The sequence below is a fragment of the Malaya genurostris genome, chromosome 1 (genome assembly GCF_030247185.1).
Source record: "Malaya genurostris strain Urasoe2022 chromosome 1, Malgen_1.1, whole genome shotgun sequence".
In the NCBI taxonomy this organism is placed as follows: Eukaryota; Metazoa; Arthropoda; class Insecta; order Diptera; family Culicidae; genus Malaya; species Malaya genurostris.
Window position 1 is genome coordinate 72024655 of NC_080570.1, and position 20352 is coordinate 72045006.

The 20352-nt window shown below is 35.9% G+C and overlaps 1 protein-coding gene and 1 long non-coding RNA gene across 2 annotated transcripts in view; one reads left to right on the forward strand and one right to left on the reverse strand.

Moving 5' to 3' along the window:
* The window catches only part of LOC131440433 (high-affinity choline transporter 1), a 117951-nt gene that overhangs the window by 35226 nt on the left and 62373 nt on the right, over positions 1–20352 (forward strand). The window contains exon 2 of the mRNA XM_058611708.1: positions 14718–15405. Coding sequence (XP_058467691.1) covers positions 15240–15405 — 166 coding nt within the window. The 5' untranslated portion in view covers positions 14718–15239. The remainder of the gene's footprint in view (positions 1–14717; positions 15406–20352) is intronic.
* LOC131440434 (uncharacterized) lies at positions 18107–19332 on the reverse strand. Its single transcript, XR_009231391.1, has 3 exons — positions 18833–19332; positions 18446–18775; positions 18107–18388 (listed from the first exon to the last, which is right to left on the reverse strand). It is a non-coding gene; the product is annotated as an uncharacterized LOC131440434 (long non-coding RNA).

Below are 20352 nucleotides of genomic sequence, written 5' to 3' on the forward strand. Positions count from 1 at the left end.
AGATTTGGTTGAAATTGATTTTCAAAACTTCACTCACCTCATTGAATATCACCATGTGATAGTGAAAATCTTTGCATGGCTGATAATTGTGAGAATGATTTTCAATGATGATAATTTATAATCATGTGTGAGTTTACGAAACATCACTATGGTGATATTGGACGGGGTGTGATATTTTCCATACTCACTTCGAGTGATCACAATTATCATTGATATTGTAGATAGTGATAATCGCTGTCGAAAATCGCGCATGATTTTCTGCAGCGGTGAGATTTGATTATTTGATATTTTCGCAACACTGTATATGAGAAAGGCAAAACGCAAAATTTCAATTTTTAATAAATTTCTTTTTTTTTTTTTTTTTTTTTTTTTTTTTAATAACTATTTATTGGAATATGAGTTAAAATTAAATTATTAAGATTTAAATTGGGTGTTCAGCCACAAGTGGTGACTTTTCAGCCCTGTTATATATATATGATTTGGTTATTACCATGAAGACATCATTTGCTTCCGCAATTCTGAGATTTTTGTGTAGGGAAAATTCTAAACCTACTTGTATTGTGTAATGGGGAAAAGGAACCTATATACTAACTTACTAACTAATACAGAGAGCGAATCGATTCAATTGAAGATTGCATCGATTTTTGTCGGAATTTGCTTATAATATTATGTGACATTACATCTAATGGTTCTATATTTGTGAGTCTGTGTAACTCATTTGTACTAAACCAGGGAGGACGCTTCAGAATCATTTTCAGAATTTTATTCTGAATCCTTTGAAGCGTTTTCTTCCTGGTGGAACAACAGCTTGACCAAATTGGTACCGCATAAAGCATGGCTGGTCTGAAAATTTGTTTATAAATTAACAATTTGTTTTTTAGACAGAGCTTAGAATTTCTGTTTATAAGAGGATATAAACATTTAATATATTTATTACACTTTGCCTGGATTCCTTCAATGTGATCCTTGAAAGTGAGTTTTTTGTCATACGTTAAACCTAAGTATTTAGCTTGATCAGACCATGTCAATTCCAAGCCATTCAATTTGAGAATGTGATTATTGTTTGGTTTTAGAAAAGAAGCTCTTGGCTTGTGAGGAAAGATAATTAATTGCGTTTTTGCTGCATTTGGTTTAATTTTCCATTTTGACAGATAATCACTGAAAATATTTAAACTTCTTTGTAGGCGACTGCAGATCACTCTTAGATTTCTACCTGTGGCTAACAGACTTGTGTCGTCACAGAATAGCGATTTCTGACAACCAACGGGTAGATTTGGAAGATCAGAAGTGAAAATATTATACAAGATAGGAGCTACACTCGAACCCTGCGGAACACCGGCTCGTACGGGTAGCAATTCAGATTTACAATTCTGATAGCTAACCTGAAGAGTACGATCAGTTAAATAATTTTGAATCATTTTGATCAAATAAATAGGAAACTGGAAATCAGACATTTTTGCTATTAAACCTTTGTGCCAAACACTGTCGAATGCTTTTTCTATGTCTAGAAGAGCAACTCCAGTGGATAACCCAGAAGATTTATTTGATTTTATCATGTTCGTTACTCTGACAAGTTGATGAGTAGTTGAATGTTCATGACGAAATCCAAACTGCTCTGGTAAAAAAATTGAATTCTCATTTATATGAGTCATCATTCTTAACAAGATAATTTTTTCAAAAAGTTTACTGATAGAAGAAAGTAAGCTAATTGGGCGATAACTTGATGTTTCTGCTGGGTTTTTATCAGGTTTTAGGATAGGAATTACTTTAGCGTTTTTCCATCTTTTTGGGAAGTAAGCTAATGAAAAACACTTGTTGAAAATTTTAACCAGGAGTCTCAAGGCAACATCGGGAAGATTTTTAATAAGAATATTAAAAATTCCATCATTACCAGGAGCCTTCATGTTTTTGAGTTTCCTAATAATTGATTTAATTTCATCAAAATTCGTCTCAATAATGTCATCGTGTGATAACACTTGGGTTGAAATATGATCATATTTCAGTGAGACTTCATTTTCAATAGGACTCACAACGTTTAAATTAAAATTGTGGACACTCTCGAACTGCTGAGCAAGTTTTTGAGCTTTTTCACCATTTGTAAGAAGTATTTGATTTCCTTCCTTGAGAGCAGGAATTGGTTTCTGAGGTTTCTTAAGAACCTTAGAAAGTTTCCAGAAAGGTTTAGAATATGGTTTAATTTGTTCAACTTCTTTAGCGAAATTTTCATTTCGCAAAAGAGTAAATCTATGTTTAATTTCTTTTTGTAAATCCTTAACTATGTTTTTCATAGCAGGATCACGAGAACGTTGATATTGTCGTCGACGAACATTCTTCAACCGAATGAGCAGTTGAAGATTGTCATCGATGATAGGAGAATTTAATTTAGTTTGAGCTTTGGGAACTGAAAGATTTCTAGCTTCGATAATATAATGATTCAAATTATCAATTGCTGTGTCGATGTCCGCAGAATTTTCTAAAATAGTTTCATGATCCACATGATTTTCAATGTGAGATCTGTAATCCAACCAATTAGCTCTATGATAGTTGAAAATAGAACTAATTGGATTAATTATAGCTTCGTTGGAAAGTCTGAATGTTACAGGAAGATGATCTGAGTCAAAATCAGCATGAGTAATCGGTTCACTACAAATGTGACTTTGATCTGTTAGAACCAGATCAATTGTAGACGGGTTTTTCACGGAAGAGAAACAAGTAGGATTACTGGGATGAAGAACTGTAAAGTAACCAGCTAAGAGTTGATTATGAAGTATTTTACCATTACTGTTATTTTGCCTACAATTCCACTGGACATGCTTAGCATTTAAGTCCCCTATTACGAAAAATTTCGATCGATATCTTGTAAGTTTTTGCAAATCGCCTTTAAAGAAATTTAATTGTTCGCCGGTGCATTGGAATGGCAAATATGCTCCAGCGATGAAATAAATTCCATGAATGGTTTCAACTTCGATTCCCAAGCTTTCAATAACTTTAGTATTGAAAGAAGGTAAAATTCGATGTTTAATTTGCCGTTGGACAAAAATGGCAACTCCACCACCAATTCCAGTAAACCTGTCAAATCGATGAACCACATAATGTGGATTACTTTTCAATTTTACATTTGGTTTAAGAAAAGTTTCTGTCACAATGGCAATATGAATTTTGTGAACTTTGAGAAAATTATAAAATTCATCTTCACTCGATTTCAAAGATCGAGCATTCCAATTTAAAATATTCAAATAATTATTTAACATCACTGTTAAATTTTAAATTCATTATAATATTATTTGCAAATTTCCATCCGATTTGAAATGCTTCAAAAAGTGATGAAGTCGAATTCATTTGGATGATCATTTGAAAAAGTTGATCTTGTAGGTAGATCATTTTATTTTCAGTTATATCGCCTAAATCGGCTTCATTTAAAGAAGCGAATGGCATTGAAGGAATATTTGTAGGTAGACTGCCATTAGAAGAAGATGATTTGGCCGGTCTACCTATTAATAAATTGTTTTCGTTCGAAGAAGAACTGCAAGGCGGTCCTGTGTTTTGAATATTTACATTAGAAGAAATAGGAGATAGCTTTCTACCTAATATACCAGCATAACTGACATTAGAAGAAGATGATGACGAGGTCGATCTACCTGTCAATAAATTGTTTTCGTTAGAAGACGAATTGGCAGGTGCCTTAGAAGAATTTTCAGGTATATTCTGTAAATTTAAGGTCGTTGATTTGACTTGTTGTCTAAGCGAACGAGCGTTTAAAATTTTTTCCCTGACAGGACATTTCAAATAATTGGATTTATGATTTCCATTGCAATTTGAACATGAAAATTTATCAGTGGTTTCATTCATTGTACAAACGTCTTTCGAATGTGATTTACCACAATTCAAACACCGTATATCCATATGACAATTTTTGGTTCCATGACCGAAGCCTTGGCAACGACGACATTGCGTTAAGTTTGCAATACGATTATGCCGTTTATAATGTTCCCAATGAATTTTAATGTGGGAAATGAAACGTACTTTTTCTAAAGTTTTCAAATTGTTTACATCACTTCGATTGAAGTGTATTAGGTAAAGTTCATGGGAAATTCCAGAGCGTGGTTTAGAAGTACCATTCGCTCTTTTTTTCATAAGTATTACTTGGGAAGGGGTAAAACCAAGCAATTCTTTTAGTTCATTTTTAATTTCATCAATACTTTGATCATTTGATAATCCTTTCAAGACAGCCTTGAAGGGTCTGTCTGATTTTATATCATATGAATAAAATTTATGAAGTTTTTCGGACAAATATCGAATAAGACGTTCGTAATCTTCCAATCCATCCACCAAGACTCGACATTCTCCTCTTCGTCCGATTTGAAATGAGACTTTTACTTCCGGGAGAAAAGTAGAAAGCTCAGTACGGAATGCTTTGAAGTCGGAAATCATCACCGTCACTGGTGGCATAGATTGATGTTTCTTCCCAGAACGACATGCGTCCATTTTGGGAATTTTTGAAGAATTTTCTTCTATGTCGCTACAATCGGATTCAGGAAGAATCTCGTAAATATTGTTAGACGGCATAGGATCAACGGAAGGGAAATCCGTCCGTTGTCTTTTATTTTTACATTCAGATTCTATAAGATCGTGAATGTTATTAGAAAAATGTTGAATAACGGATTGTGATTTATTCCGTATTGAATTATTTTTAGCCTTAGGCTTGTTGCCTTTCCGGTTGGACGCAGGCATTTTTGAAATTAATGAAATTTTAAATTAAATTAACTAGGCTAAATTAGTCTTCGATTAGACTCCTAGCTAGCCTTAAAAAAGGCTGATTAATTTCTTAGTCACTCTAATATCACTCTTTGTATCACTTAGTCACTCTAATATCACTCTTTGTATCACTTAGTCACTTAGTTAGTGATTCAGGTAGCCTTGAAAAAGACTGAAGCCTTGAATCAATGAAACTCTAGGTAGCCAGAAAAAAATTCCAGGAGCCAAGAGCTATACGCGTGCGGTGCGAACGACTGTTCAACACCGACTGAATAATAAATTTCTTTATTATCGCCTTCAAAGTACTCTCCTCTTGCGGCAATACATGCATGCCAACGCTTGATCCAATTTTCCATACAAGTTTTATAGGCCGCCGAAGGTATGGCCTTTAGCTCACGCAGCGAATTCTCTTTTATAGTCTCTATGGTCTCAATACACATTCCCCGCAATGGCAATTTGAGTCTGGGGAAGAGGAAAAAGTCACACGGGGCCATATCTGGAGAGTACGGTGCTTGGTTGATGATATGGTTGAGTTTTTGGCCAAAAACTGCGACACAACCAACGCTGTGTGAGCCGGCGCATTATCGTGGTGTTCAGCTTCTTTGGCACCAGCCGAGAAGCGACGCGTTTCAAACCCAAAACATCAGTTAAAATGTGTTCGGCTGATCCATAAGAGATGGCCAACAACACAGCAATCTCTCTAATCGGTACAGAACAATTTTGCAACACGATTTGCTTCGCCGATTCAATGTTTTCTTCAGTAACAGATGTTGTTGGGCGGCCAGGGATCTCATCATGATCCAAGCTTGTACGACCACCTTTGAAGCGTTCATACCACTCGTATGCCTGTGTTTTTCCTAGACACGATTCACCAAAGGCCTTTTCTAACATTTTCAACGTTTCGGAACACTTAAATCCATTTGCAACACAAAATTTGATGCACGCACGTTGTTCTAAATTTTCATCCATTATAAAAATCGCAAACGAAAATTTTTCAACTTCTTTGTATAGACGCCAAACAAAAAATAATCGTACGATATGCGTCAAAATTTGACAGAATGTGTTGAGAGCATAAAAGTTTACCGATTGGACAAGCGAGGGAATTTTAAAATGAAAATTCCGGTTCTTTTTTGATCATAAGGTACATTAGTTATACAAAACTGCTCTACCATTACTCGACTTTTATTACAAAATATATTGAAATTTGAATCAAGCGACCATAATTGCTGCAGAGTATGTTAGAGAACAAATGCGATTGGTGGTTTTCATTAAAGATTTGCAATCATTACTACAGAGTTTGATAGTTAAAAAGCTACATATCTAACACTATAAATTAATTCCAATCAGTGCAGCGAAGTATGCTGATGTCAACTTGTCAGGGTATAAAAAGCATCCAATACATGGTGTATTGTGTGATTGATGAGCAACAATGTTTTCAGTTGAATGAATTGGTTTCAGATTTGTTACTCATATGAGTTTTGTGAATCTGATATACAGAAAAAAAATAATGAAATTTACTCGACATGTAAATCAATAATAACATGAAATAAGCATGGGTTGAATCGAACGTTTGATTGAAAACCTTCATTGATGCGAAACTGAATTGGATTGCATTGAACTTTCAATAAATATAAATGTATCTTTGAATTAACGCTTAGTTTTGAGATTAAATTATATTGAAACGTATAGAATTTCAAAGTAACTTTATATTTAATTACCTGCTCCAAATATGTGCATGAGAATAGATGGAAATTCACAAAATATTTTTATCTATGTATGTCTCACTATTGATGTAAATCAATACCGTGTTAAATTAGGATTATATACACTCGACTAGCTTGATTTAGATTCTATTGAAGGCTTTTCATTACCCGACGGAATGCACAAATTTATTCCAATAGATAAAATTAGCATCCTGAGGATACATGAACTGGTATTGGCAATGCACCCATCAATCACTGTCGGTATTGAGCTCCTCCCATCTGGATTTTACTACTGATAGAAGTTTGTTAGGGATTTCAAAAGTACCAACGAGGTCAATGTCTCAAAGGATTGACGCCATCTAATTCGATGGAACGATAATAATTTGTGACATAACTAACGCAATTCAGGAGTGTTGATGAGAATTTACTCATCATCAATTGATCACGCGTCAAGGCTGTTCTATGAATAAATGATACGTGATACCATGCTAGTAGCAAATTCAGTATGAAGGCCAATCAGACAGCTGAATATGATAAATAAATCACTGCTTGCGCAATTTCGCCGTTGAGATTTTACACCGTATACCGAATTTCACTGTTGTGCTCGAATATTGTTTGCATTAGAATGGATATAAATACATTCTAGTGCCAAAGAAACAAAACGAATATACCGCTTAATATGCTGTAACATTACACATCGAAGAATTTTGAGGATTTTTTAAAAGCTCGTTGGTTATTGAAATTTGTGTGTGAGAATGAGTGAGACTTTTTGAAAATGAGATTTATTTATGGAACGCGAGTGACATTGAAAAACTTGATATCCTAGATTAGTGTAAACTGAGTTAGATTAAATTTATAATTTAAAATTTTTGCCCCTCTCATATAGAAAGGATATGCAATCTCTGAGAAAACCGATTTATGAACTAAGGATCGGAGGACCGCGTGTCATATAACATATGAATCAGTTCGTCGAGGTCGCAAAATGTCTGTGTGTATGTGACAAAAATATGCAATTGATTTTCTCAAAGATGGCTGGACCGATTTTCACAATATTAGGCTCAAATGTAAGGCAATATGCTACCATAGAACTCTTTTGAATTTTATTCGAATCCGACCTGCGGCTTCGGAACTACAGGGTGAAGTGTGTTGAAAATTGCAAACCGATATTTAGAACGACGATGCGAAAAACGGAAAAATTCTTCTAAATATGGCTCATAACTCTTTTAATTGGTAAGTTATGCGGCACGACTCAAAGCATGACGGATGTAATATTATTTGTGTTTATTTTTCACTAGAATGATATCAAGTGGTATAATAATCGCAATACAGTGAACGTAAGAAAAACTTCGAGATAAGCTTACTTCGTTTGACAATGTATTGAAAAATTTTAATGGACCATTTTCTTCAACTGAAATTGTAAAAAAAATTACATAAAAGAAATTTTTACTAACGATATGAAATTCGAATATGAGGACGGGTATAGCGTGATGGGTAAATCGATGCATTTTACGCAGCTTACCTGGGTTGGTTGATTCTCAACCCCGCACATAGGGCCAGAAAGTTTTTCGAACTGTAAAAATAACCATGCTTTCGAGCAGGACTATTTTATACAACGACAAAATAACTGTCTCGACTGACAAATTTTAACTTAAAGTTAAGGTGTATAGCGTAAATTTTAAAAGTTAAAGTGACTCCCATAAGTTGCTGTTGAATTTCGTCTGGATCCGACTTCCGATTGCGGAACTACAGTGTGAAGTGTGTTGAAAATCGTCATTCAGTACGACGATGCGAAAAAGGGAAACAGTTTTCAAAATATGGCTCAAAACTAATTTGAAGGTTAAGTTAGTGTCTGGTCGCATTAACGTACTTCGGCTATACAGGATTCCAGTTCTGGTTCCGAAAGTACCGGAAATAGTGTTCAAAAACTCTAAAACGGAACTCTCTCCATTTTTTTCAGAGCCGCCTTGACCGATTTCCAAAAATTTGGGCTCAAATGAAAGGGCGTATGGACTCTACCTGTTGCTATTGAATTTTATCGGGATCTGACTTCCGGTTTCGGAACTACTGGGTGAAGTGTGTTGAAAATTGCGTACCGTCATTTAAAGCGACTATTTTAAAATAAGAGGAAATAAATCTTCTAATTTGACATATAACCGTTTGAGTCACTTGGTGGAATAATTTCAAAAGTTCACTTATTTTCTTTCCTTTGAATTTCGCTAAACTTTGTACATTGTCATTTATTGTTCACTTGTTACAGTTTACGTATAACAGAGACGTGTTTTGGAACTCAACAAAAGGCTATTATCAGTGCCAGAGTTTATCTGTTGAAAGAAACGCTGTAATTTTTAACTTTTATGTAGTCATAGCAGGTAGGAATGTATTTGTTATGTTTGTTTCATGTTGTTGTTTGTTCATGTTTGTAGGTGAGTGTACCTGCTTTCCTGGTTACGGTTTAATAAATGAAAAATTTTCAACCTTCTGCTACGTCTAATTTTCAGGGATTGGGAATGTGTTTTAAAAATGTTTATACTAGAGATTGGCAAAACAGTTCATTTCTCATAGAATTCAATCACTTTTAATTCTTTTGAAAAGATTAGAGAACTATCGCTCTTCTACAAAGAACTGTTGCCTCCAAAAGAACTGGTTCTTTTGAACCGTTCGCGAACGGATTGCCCGGATATCTATGATTTTCAAAACAGGTATGTTCTACCATTTATGATTTGAAATGATTCAGTAAACAATTTTCTGATTGCCATTTGTTATTCTGGTAAAAGGTTCTTTGAAACAAATGTCCAGTGTACTCTTTGTTTGTCCAATATATATTTTAAACCAATACTTTGTATACCTCCGACTTTTGCAATATCGCTGTTAAAAGTTAGGGAATCCTAGTATGGATTTCAGTTGATTGTTTTTGCCATTAAAAACTAAACTTAATCTGAAATGTTATATATTTTCAGGCGGTTGTGTGATATCTGGATTAAAACCCAATGCAATTCTCTTTAAATATGCATGTGCTTGGGTTTAGGTTGCAAGGTACTGCTTAATAATTAATAGACAATAAAGTAAACAAAGAGAAATTCGAGCGATAAAGATAAACTGCCGCTTATTCGGCCATTTGAAAAATCAAACGAGAATTATCACCAGTAAGTGATCCTTCAATAATTTTCGATTTTTTAGGAATGCATAGAGATGTGTTTCATTGTACTCAAAATAAAGATTGAAAGCGGAAGTAATTATTTTGAGTACATTTTGTGATTTACATTTCAGCTACGGCTTAATCGAGTATTCCCACTTCCGCTGAAACTCTCAACGAATGAGCACGTCGTACATCGTCTTGTAGTGCGGAGAAATTTCGAGTGTTTTGCGACTTAGATTCAAAAGAAAGGTCTTATGGTCCTATACAAAGTTCCTGAATTTCAATTTGATCCGAATTCTGGTTCCGGAATTACAGGATGATATGCACCAAAAATGTGAAATTAATATCACTTAATTTCCTCGAAGATGGTTGAACCGAGTTTCACAAACTTAGATTCAAATTAAAGGTCTTGTGGTCCCATAGAATACTCCTGAATTTCATAGTGATCGGATTTCCGATTCCGTAACCACAAGGTGATTTGTATAATAATTTCAATTTCAAATTACTTACTTATGTTCCTATACAAAACTTCTGAACTTCATCTGGATGCAGCTTCCGATTCCGGAATTGAAGGATAAAGAGTGTTGAACATTTCAATCAGTTATACAGAGCAGTGATGCAAAACAGTTGACGGCCAACGTATTAATTCCGACTATGTCAGTCCCCGGCTTCTGGTCCGGAAGCACCGGAAATAATGGTCACAAACTCCAAAATGGAACTCTCTTTTCTCAGCGATAGCCTGGTCGATTTTACAAACTTAGGTTCAACAAAAAGGTCTTATGATTTCATACATAACTCCTGAGTTTCATCCGGATATTACTTCCGGTTCCAGAACTACAAGGTGTTTAAAATTTCAAACCGTCTTATAAAGCGCATCGGTACGTGCATGCAGTTGTATGGAAGAAGAAAACACAACACCACCTCTACGAACGGGTTGGCGGTTCAACGCATAGGACGCTGCACAGTGGTTTGAATCGACAAAAACGTGAACTTAATTCTCTAGTTGCTAAACCGTTGATCCGATATACATAGTTCCTTTGGAGAACTCATTCACAAAAATATACCTCGTGATTTGATCACAATAAAAAATGTGCAAAGCCTACTACGATAGAAGTTCATTTCAAAAACTTTATTCCCCTAAGAGAAAGAAAAATGATGTCTTCTACAAAGTTTTAGAACTTATAACGAGAAAAAACTTTGCAGAAGAAGCCAAAGGTCTAACTCATATAGTTTCGGATATATGAAGCATTTTCTTTTGAAACCACTTAAAATCAATTTTTTGTGCATAACTTTTTTCGCAATTACTTTCAGTGTCTACTATGTTCGAGACAATTACTAAAAACGTAAAATTACACATTTTTGTTGAAGACTGTGCTCGGTTTGGCTTTTTCCTTAAAAAGTTATTTAACATTTAAACGTTTATATACACTAACTTTAACTACTAATAGGAAGCAGGGTCGCAGACCAAATGGTACATACATATACTTTTTGGAAAGTTTTAATCAAGTAATATAATGCTACGAAGTGTGTAGCGTGGCCTTTTTAAATGGAGTGAATGAGAGAACAAAATATAGAGTGCTTTTTTGACCATTTTCTTAGGAAAAACGTACATTAGTAAAATTGTTTATCTTCATATCACGCGTTATTTGTGATATCGACCGAGTTACCTTTAGTCAAAAACTTTTGCAAGAAATTCCAGTTATAAAAAATAGAGCATTCGTTTTAACACTTTTTTTCACTAAAACGACTATTTTTGGTTTATCAAAAAGAGCTTTGTAGGAAATGTTAAAACATTGGAATCGGTCGTTAGTGTAGCTTTGGTGCAATGGTGTAATGATTGAATATAATTTCATGATGCATTCTTGTATGCAATTGATCAAACTAAGGAAGCATGTTAACGTGCTCATTAAATTACGACAAGTTTTACTTATTCTTTTAATAGAATATTCTTTATCCGTTTATTTAATTCCAATCCAATTCATTTAAAGGATGATATCTTACACCATTACCAGTACGCCCAAAAACATCGTTTAAATTTAAGTCTTCTGTGTAAGTGTAGCCTGCTTGAAAGGCTGAATCCTTTTTGTAAAATCATGTCGTTCTACGAAATACGTTCTAATGAATTAAGCCATACACTGAAAAAAATAATGAAATTCAGTTGAATAAAAAATTCGATTCAAAACCATCATCGATGTAAAACTAAATTGGAATACATTAATTTCAATGACCGGATATATGATTATAATTTATATTGACGCTTAGTTTTACTTTTAATGTATATTGAAAAATGAAGCACAGCGAAGTAACTTTATATTAAATTTCCTGCTCCAAATATGCATTGTTGGTGAGAGCAGCGCTGCATATTATTTTTAAGAACACAAAAGAGTTGGTTGATAATGTTGGAGCGTGTGCTGGAGCATGTGGTCGATGATAATATTACAATAAAATGCGTGAGTGGTTCAACGTTATATACGTTACATTCCAATGTTTTAACATTTCCTACAAAGCTCTTTTTAATAAACCAAATATAGTCATTTTAGTGAAAAAAAGTGTTAAAACGAATGCTCTATTTTTATACCTGGACTGCAATTTCTTGCAAAAGTTTTTGCCTAAAGGTAACTCGGTCGATATCACAAATAACGCGTGATATGAAGATAAACAATTTTACTAATGTACGTTTTTCCTAAGAAAATGGTCAAAAAAGCACTCTATATTTTGTTTTCTCATTCACTCCATTTAAAAAGGCCACGCTACACACTTCGTAGCATTATATTACTTGATTTGAACTTTCCAAAAAGTATATGTATGTGCCATTTGGTCTGCGACCCTGCTTCCTATTAGTAGTTAAAGTTAGTGTATATAAAAGTTTAAATGTTAAATAACTTTTTAAGGAAAAAGCCAAACCGTGCACAGTCTTCAACAAAAATGTGTAATTTTACGTTTTTAGTAATTGTCTCGAACATAGTAGACACTGAAAGTAATTGCGAAAAAAGTTATGCACAAAAAATTGATTTTAAGTGGTTTCAAAAGAAAATGCTTCATATATCCGAAACTATATGCGTTAGACCTTTGGCTTCTTCTGCAAAGTTTTTTCTCGTTAGAAGGTCTAAAACTTTGTAGAAGACATCATTTTTTCTATCTCTCAGGGGAATAAAGTTGTTGAAATAAACTTTTATCGTAGTAGGCTTTGCACATTTTTTATTGTGATCAAATATCGAGGTATATTTTTGTGAATGAGTTCTCCAAAGGAACTATGTATATCGGATCAACGGTTTAACAGCTAGAGAATTAAGTTCACGTTTTTGTCGATTCAAACCACTGTGCGCTGGTCTTACAAGCCAGTTGTCGTATTTTCGACCCCCGACCTGGAAGGATTCATAGTGTCAGTAGGATCCATAGTACTAGCCATGCCATGATTGTGTACACTAAGAATCGTCTGCGAGGTCTGTTGAAACAGAAAGGCCAAATTCCACAAAAGGAATGTAATGCTAAGACTTTTGTCGTGAATACGACTTACTTTACTATGGGGTGCCTTTTCAAAATTTACCCTCTGAGAGAGTGATAAGTTTTTGATCGTGAATCGTTGTTGTATTTAACGAATCAACATAATTTTTGCTACATGCCATCGGAAATATGATCACAATTTAATGGAAAATTTTTCAGTTGTGTGACATAATCTCAAATAATTCAAAATTCAACTTTTCTAACATGTTTGGTATAAACAAGTATCAAAGAGGATAATTCATAAGGCGCGTTTGCTTTTTCGTATTTTTAAAGCCCCTAGCTCAGTGATCTGTGAAAGGATTTATATAATCTAACTACCAATAGAATCGAAATTTTTCAACTTAAACGTGTATAGCAACAGCATTGAAGTATTTCAATAGTACACTATTGAAAAACCTGTCTCATTTGACCCATGTCAACACCAGCCAATCAGAACGCGTTCTGAGGAAGAGAACTAAATATCTGCTGCTGTACAACAAATCGTTCGAGAAAAATGTTCCGAACAGTGTTTAATATCGTAGTGAGTTCTACAATTTGGTCCTTCTGAAAGGCAGGAATAAATCCCGTACAGCATCCTGATAGTTTCTTTCAATGAATGCAAATGCAAATCTGAAATGAAAAAAATCGACATTAAAATTCTATATGCTGCTATTTTCCTAGCTGTTAGGACCGCCCATAGCAGATGTATTGTGTGTTGTTTGCAAAGCTAGTTTCGCTTCCGACAAGAGCGATTACGTCACAGCAGTCGTTTGCATTGGTGAAAAAACAACGAAAAGAGGACAACGGTGGGGAGCATCACACAAAATCAGCTGTTCTAATGGCTCTAAAAGTTTTCTAAGGAACTATTAGGATTTCTTCTTCGCAAATCGAAGGTAAAAATCCTAAGTTTAGTGCAAATTTAGAACTGTTTGATTGGATTTGTGCACTTTTCGCTGTGTGAAATTCACAGTAATCAAGATCAAGTGAAGCCTCCTTTTTTTCGCGAAAAATGTGAAAAAGGGGAATGCTTGCATAATTCATACAATTGATCAACTAATTGATATTCGGAAATGTTAAGAACCATGTCAGTTATTTTCGTAATCACGTATCGAGAATGGAACAAATTATTTAAAACTAGACAGCAAATCCTTCTAGTATGCAAGTCTCATTAGTTTTTAACCAAACAAACTAACCGTGACTGAACTGGTCGAATTTTGATTCAAATAATTGTCTTATTATCCCATCCTATATTATTAATTTTATCCGCATTCGACTTCCAGGATAATGAAAGATAAAAATGTCTAACCTTCAGATTGTAAAACTATTCGAACTTGTAGGTTTTCCTATTTAATGGTCCTAAAACTAACTGCAACTGCGACAATTTCACGATTCCGGTTCCGGAAACAGTTATCTAAAATGTCCGATATGAAACTTGCATCGATTTCTCGTGAAATGTAAATGAAAAAGGCCCTAGATGAATTAAAACAGATTTTTAACATAATAATAAGTGACATGATACTATTGTAATCGAACAAAGCTGTCCATACATCCATAAATAATAAAAAAGAAAGAGTACTTCGAATAACCAACAACGACATAGTGAATGAAGTCTAATCATAAACTTTCTCTATTTCTTTCAGCATAAACATTCCTTCACAGCGATACTACTAAGAGCCCAAGAACAATAATTTAAATAGTAAGATCAACTCCACTCACTAGAACGGAATCTGGTAATTAGTAATCCAAAGTCATTAAATAGTGTTGACATCTATTATCAGCTTCATAAAAAAATTACGACAACGAAGTAGAGAATCCACGCTGCGTATCTCAGTTTGCATCCCGGCATTTAACTAGTTTTCATGAAAATTCATCGGAAAGGAAAGCTTTAAATATTATTAAGTCCCTCTGAAACAAAAAAAAACTAGAACAGCAACGAGTATCATAGTCTATGGAAACACACTTATCTACATCCTGAAACACAGTATAAAGGACCGAAACGAATCCTCTCAACGATTCTTGCGGTGTGGGGTGTTCAGATATACAGACCACACTGAAATCTGAGACTCCTATCGGGAGCCCGAAGAAAGGAACAAACCCAACCAGTATTGTCACTGAAATACAATCTATTGGAACGCGACAACTATCGTATCTAGCGCCTCACAATGATTAATATCGCCGGAGTCATCAGTATCGTTTTGTTCTACATCTTGATTTTGGCTGTTGGAATATGGGCTGGTCGGAAGAAGGAAAGCGGCAACGACTCCGAGGAGGAGGTGATGCTTGCCGGTCGATCCATAGGATTGTTTGTCGGCATATTCACGATGACAGGTGAGTGCGGTCGGTGGTAATCTGTGCATAGCTGATGTTGCAGATATTTATAGAAAAGACCTTTTTCGTTCATTTTTGTGATTTTTTTTAAAGGCGTTATATATAGGGATATTAATGCCAACTTGATTTGGTGTGAAACAAATAAAGTTATATCAATTATCACATATGGTCTTATACAAGGTGAGATGAAAAAACTGCAACCAACTTCAGACTGCTGTCATTTCTAAACCGCTCGTCCCACAGCTGTCAGATTTATTCTAGTGACAGCTCATTATATTATTTACAAGCGCACAAAAGCATTTTGGTGGGAATTTTTCAGAAAAAAAGTTATTTGTGATGGAATTCAAGTGTGATAGTGTGATTGCTTTGCATTTGGCTGGAAAACCACAAGTGGCTATCGTTAGAGCCCTCCAGCATTTAAAAGTGAATAAATCTTTTGTGTCTCGTACCATCGCTCGTTACCGTGATACTGGTAGCGTAGCCCGACGTCAAGGAAGTGGACGAAAAAAAACAGCAACATCGGCAGAAATGGTTCGAAAAGTGAAGAAGCGAATTGAACGAAATCCGCGTCGCAGTGGCCGAAAAATGGCTCGTGAGCTGAACATATCGCAATATGCCATTCGGCAAATATTGAAAAATGAGCTTGGACTAAAGCCATTGAAGTTCCAAAAAGTGCAAGATCTTACTGATGCGCAAAAAAAAGTTAGACTCGAAAAAGCTAAAGAGTTGCTTCGCTTGGCCGAAAGTGGTGAACTGCCGAATTTGGTTTTCTCCGATGAGAAACCATTCGTTATCCAGCAGTTTGTAAACAAACAAAATGATCGTGTTTACTTGCCAGAGAGGTCAGCTGAAAATTTGCAACTTCGGTTGGCCACCAGAACTCAAAAGCCGGCCATGGGCCAAGGTTGGCACTAAAAAATACCAAAGTGTCGATCATCTCAAGCAAGCGCTTCGCCGAGAATGGGACAAAATACCGCAGAGCCACTTTCGGGCAGCGTGTGATGGTTTCATTGGCCGTTTGAAGGCCATAGTTCGTGCCAAAGGCGGCCAATTCGAACAAATCTAAACCGATTCTCAAATTTGATGTTATTTCCGACATTTTTTGCTTTCATTCAATAAAATTTAAAAAAAAAATGAAAAAATTATGGCGTTTTACTTTGTTGCAGTTTTTTCATCTCACCTTGTAGATTATTACTCAAGTTTATAATAAAAATTCTGCGATTTCTGTGCCTGAAATTATCAAAAACTTCGGTTTATATTGTTTTATTCGTTCAAATGGAGAAAAAGGATGTTTTGTCAGAGTCACACGCTTCCGGAATGAAAGGCAGATCCTAATAATGTAGCCTGGAGCCATATTTCCAGGGTCAATGTCTATAGAGGTCCGTAAAATTGCCAACCCCACGAACCCTTACATTCTCTTGATGGCCCCGCTTGCTGTACACTAAAACCTCAATTTACGTAAACTTAATTTTCGCGCCTTTTTTTACGCGTTTTATTTGAAATAACGCGATTTTTTATTTAATTTACGCAATGATCGTCTAAAAAAATGTTTTTGCATAATGAAGGATATTTTTATTTATGTGAATACAAAACAATCCAACACACTTCAGTGAATTGAATATTATGAAATGTACATTACGGAATTGTTTTGCTTCGTATAATCTGGTTATGGTCGTAGGTATACCAGAATTCTCTGGAAAAAAGAAATCAGTGTATAAATGCGTGACTGGTAACTTTTGAATGCGGTATGTGTTCGTAGTACTATATTAAGCGAATTGACATACGGTGATAATGTCTGTGCAATTTCTTGTGCATCCAAAACCTCCTTCCAATATAGGCCTCAAGGTCTACCAACGTAACCGATGACAATAGTGATTTTTGTTGTAGTCCATACTCGTGGTATCACATTCAATTCATGGGATCATTGTGATGAATTATGAAGAAGAGCTTGTTTATCCAAAAACTATCTGGAATTCAGACCTCAAGATCTACCAGCACGACAAAGTGCATTAAGGAACTTATTGTCCTCGCCCCGTACTCGTGATATGAAATTAATAGGTTTATAGTGAATGATCTACGCCATTCAAAAACTACCTGACATTCAGGCATTAAGATCTACCAGAAGAACAAACTCAATCTTCACGTTCCATACTCGTGTTTCATGACTGCTTGTGCTTGTATGACTGCAAATATTTCTGAAACAGATCAGAATAGACATGTAAGCAATATGTAGCTGCACGATTATGAACAGCGTTGAAAATTTATTCATAAGCTGCTAATTGCTCGTGTAGATCTTAAGACCTGTTTTCACTGAAGTTCTTGGATGACTGAGAACATACCTGAAACTGCTGTGTAGCTCTAAAAATATGAACAGCAAACAACAAATAGACATTAGTCGTTCTAGTTCTTCTTGGAACTTGGAATATCTATTAAGAATGTCTATTGTCGCTAAATATACCCAGATTGTCCTAGATGCTTTTGCGTATGGACTGTTATAGTTATGCTTTAGGCGGATCGAAATTGCCTTAGCAGCACCGACTAACAAGGACAAATCAAAGCCACAACAAAAAAACACGGCAAATTTACAATAACATCATGCTTATATTAAATCTTACATTCTCTCTCTCTTCTCCCACACTCATCTTGTCTACTGGCCTTGTTTCTATACTAGTGCGCACTTATGACTAGCTTACCCCTAACATTCACGCCTACAATATCGCAGCTTCCCGCAGGTCGTCTTGGCCATCCCGACCCGTGACTTCTTAATATCGCCACCGCACCTTCAAGTTTCGCACCACTCGTTGTCTCCACGTTCCAGCCAGCCCCTTCTATCAGACAGTGAGCTACCCGTTCCACCACGTGCACCATCCGTGCCTGTGCAATATGTGTCTAATGCTTTATCTCGACGCGGATCAGTTTTGATGCGTGTGACGTGCCTTACGCACCTGCTTCTTCTTCCCAATCCGAAATATGAAAAACAACCCTGAAAGACCACTCTTTTTAGTTTTCTATTTGAAACACCTCGCTAGGATGCACTTACCCTCGCGGGGGTGGTTATATTTTGAATGCGTTTCTGCTCTCGTTCACATGCAGACTACGTCTCGTTCGCCTCTGGGCAAATGCCAGGATCCGATAATAAGATCGCTGTGAAGAACGTGAGCATGAGCTCTACGTACTCTAATGTATTAAAATAAAGGCTTACTTTATCCGAACGGATATTTCTGTTCCTTTCCAGGTTATTCACCGCTGACTCAGTGACCTTGTTGGTTTACGCATTTGTTCACGTGGCATGGACAAAATACACCTCTTATTTTTCACCGAGTTGTAAAGATCCGCACTTTCGCCAGGCTTACATAGGTTTCGTGACTGCCTGAAAGTGATATCGATTAGCATGCGGATTCACATAACCTCCCTACAATGGACTTACGGCGTACTCGTAGAATCGCGTTTCAATGTCAACGACAAGCGTATCTCCACAATCTCCGTTACACTGTTGTGCACGGTATTAGGTTTAGTTTTTGAAAATAACTGTTGACGCGATTAGTCTTTTTTCCGGGTGTTTTACTCCAACTAGATTAACCCACCACGTTCTGTGGCTGACACTGCACGAAAGAAAAAGTCGTGCGTTTTCAGGTTTCTCCTTCCTCTTTCTCATTCAACGGGTGGTTCAGAAGCAATTCTGTCAGAAGTGGTAGCATTTGGCTGCGTGCGTATTTACGACGTGAAGTCAGTTGCCAGTTTTGCGGTATTTATTACACTGCAGTTGTGTTGAATTCAATGCTACTCCTAATTTGGATCTTACCATATACTCTCACAATTTATAACGTTACATGACATTGCCATTTCGGAAGAATTTTTCATGAATCGCAGGAGCGACTCATGAAAAATTCTCTGGATCTCTTTCAAATAGAAGTCGGTCAGATACAGGGGATGATCAATAATTACGAGCCTAATTCTGTGCTGTGACATAACTTAACTACTAGCCATATGCTTGCCCAAATCGATACGCTGCTTTACTTACTAACCCTTATATTCCAAATACACCAGCTTGTTCTGGTAGACGTTCTTGATCCTTTTACCAATCTATTTTGGATATATGTATCTGACCCATTTCTAGTTTCTACTCCTTAAAGCCTGTCCGACAACTATGGCCATACATTGCGAAAGATCTTTGCCTGTTGGTAAACCAATAGGATGATCTAATGAAATTACAAATAAATTTTAAATTATGTAGTAATTTAGATAGTTGCTTATAGTCTATATTTCTGGTATGCTGCGCCGGAAGGAAGCATTTACTCATCCAAATCACCATGAGTCCATGGAGGAGTTTTACCGCGCCCCGATTCGCGTTGCTTTAGTTTAATTTGTCATGGTGACCCCGATAACAGCTCTTACCGACCCGATCGTATTACATCCGTCTTACGAATAGCTATACGACACCAAATCAGATATGGATTTATGATTCCGCCAAGCGTGTTTAAGATTGTGCATATAGTAGCTGGTGCTGCTCATTGCTATACAAATAGTGCTTCAATCTGCTTTAATATCCTTTGTGTGGTATCGACCTTTCTTACCTGTGGCAACATCTTCGAGTAGATATAGGTTTGTCCCGACAATGTCTTTTACTATTGCCGGAATGAATTTTGGATCTAGTTTTTGGTTGATTTTGTCTGCCTTTGAGGATTGTCCAAAGGATCTCCGCCATACCAGCTCTCCCAATTTGAACGATACCGTTCGCTTCCGTAAATCGTAGCGCTGCTTTGTCTTTTCGTAGTTGTTTTGAATACGCCGAAGGATGAATTGGTGGATTCGTTGGATTTTCGATAATCGCATATTTTGGGCCACTTTGGGGTCCTCCGGAATGTTTAGATCTTGTTGTGTATAAAGATCCGTATGCAAAATGAGATCTCTTCCAAAGTTAGCCTGATGTGGGCTTAACCCAGTCGC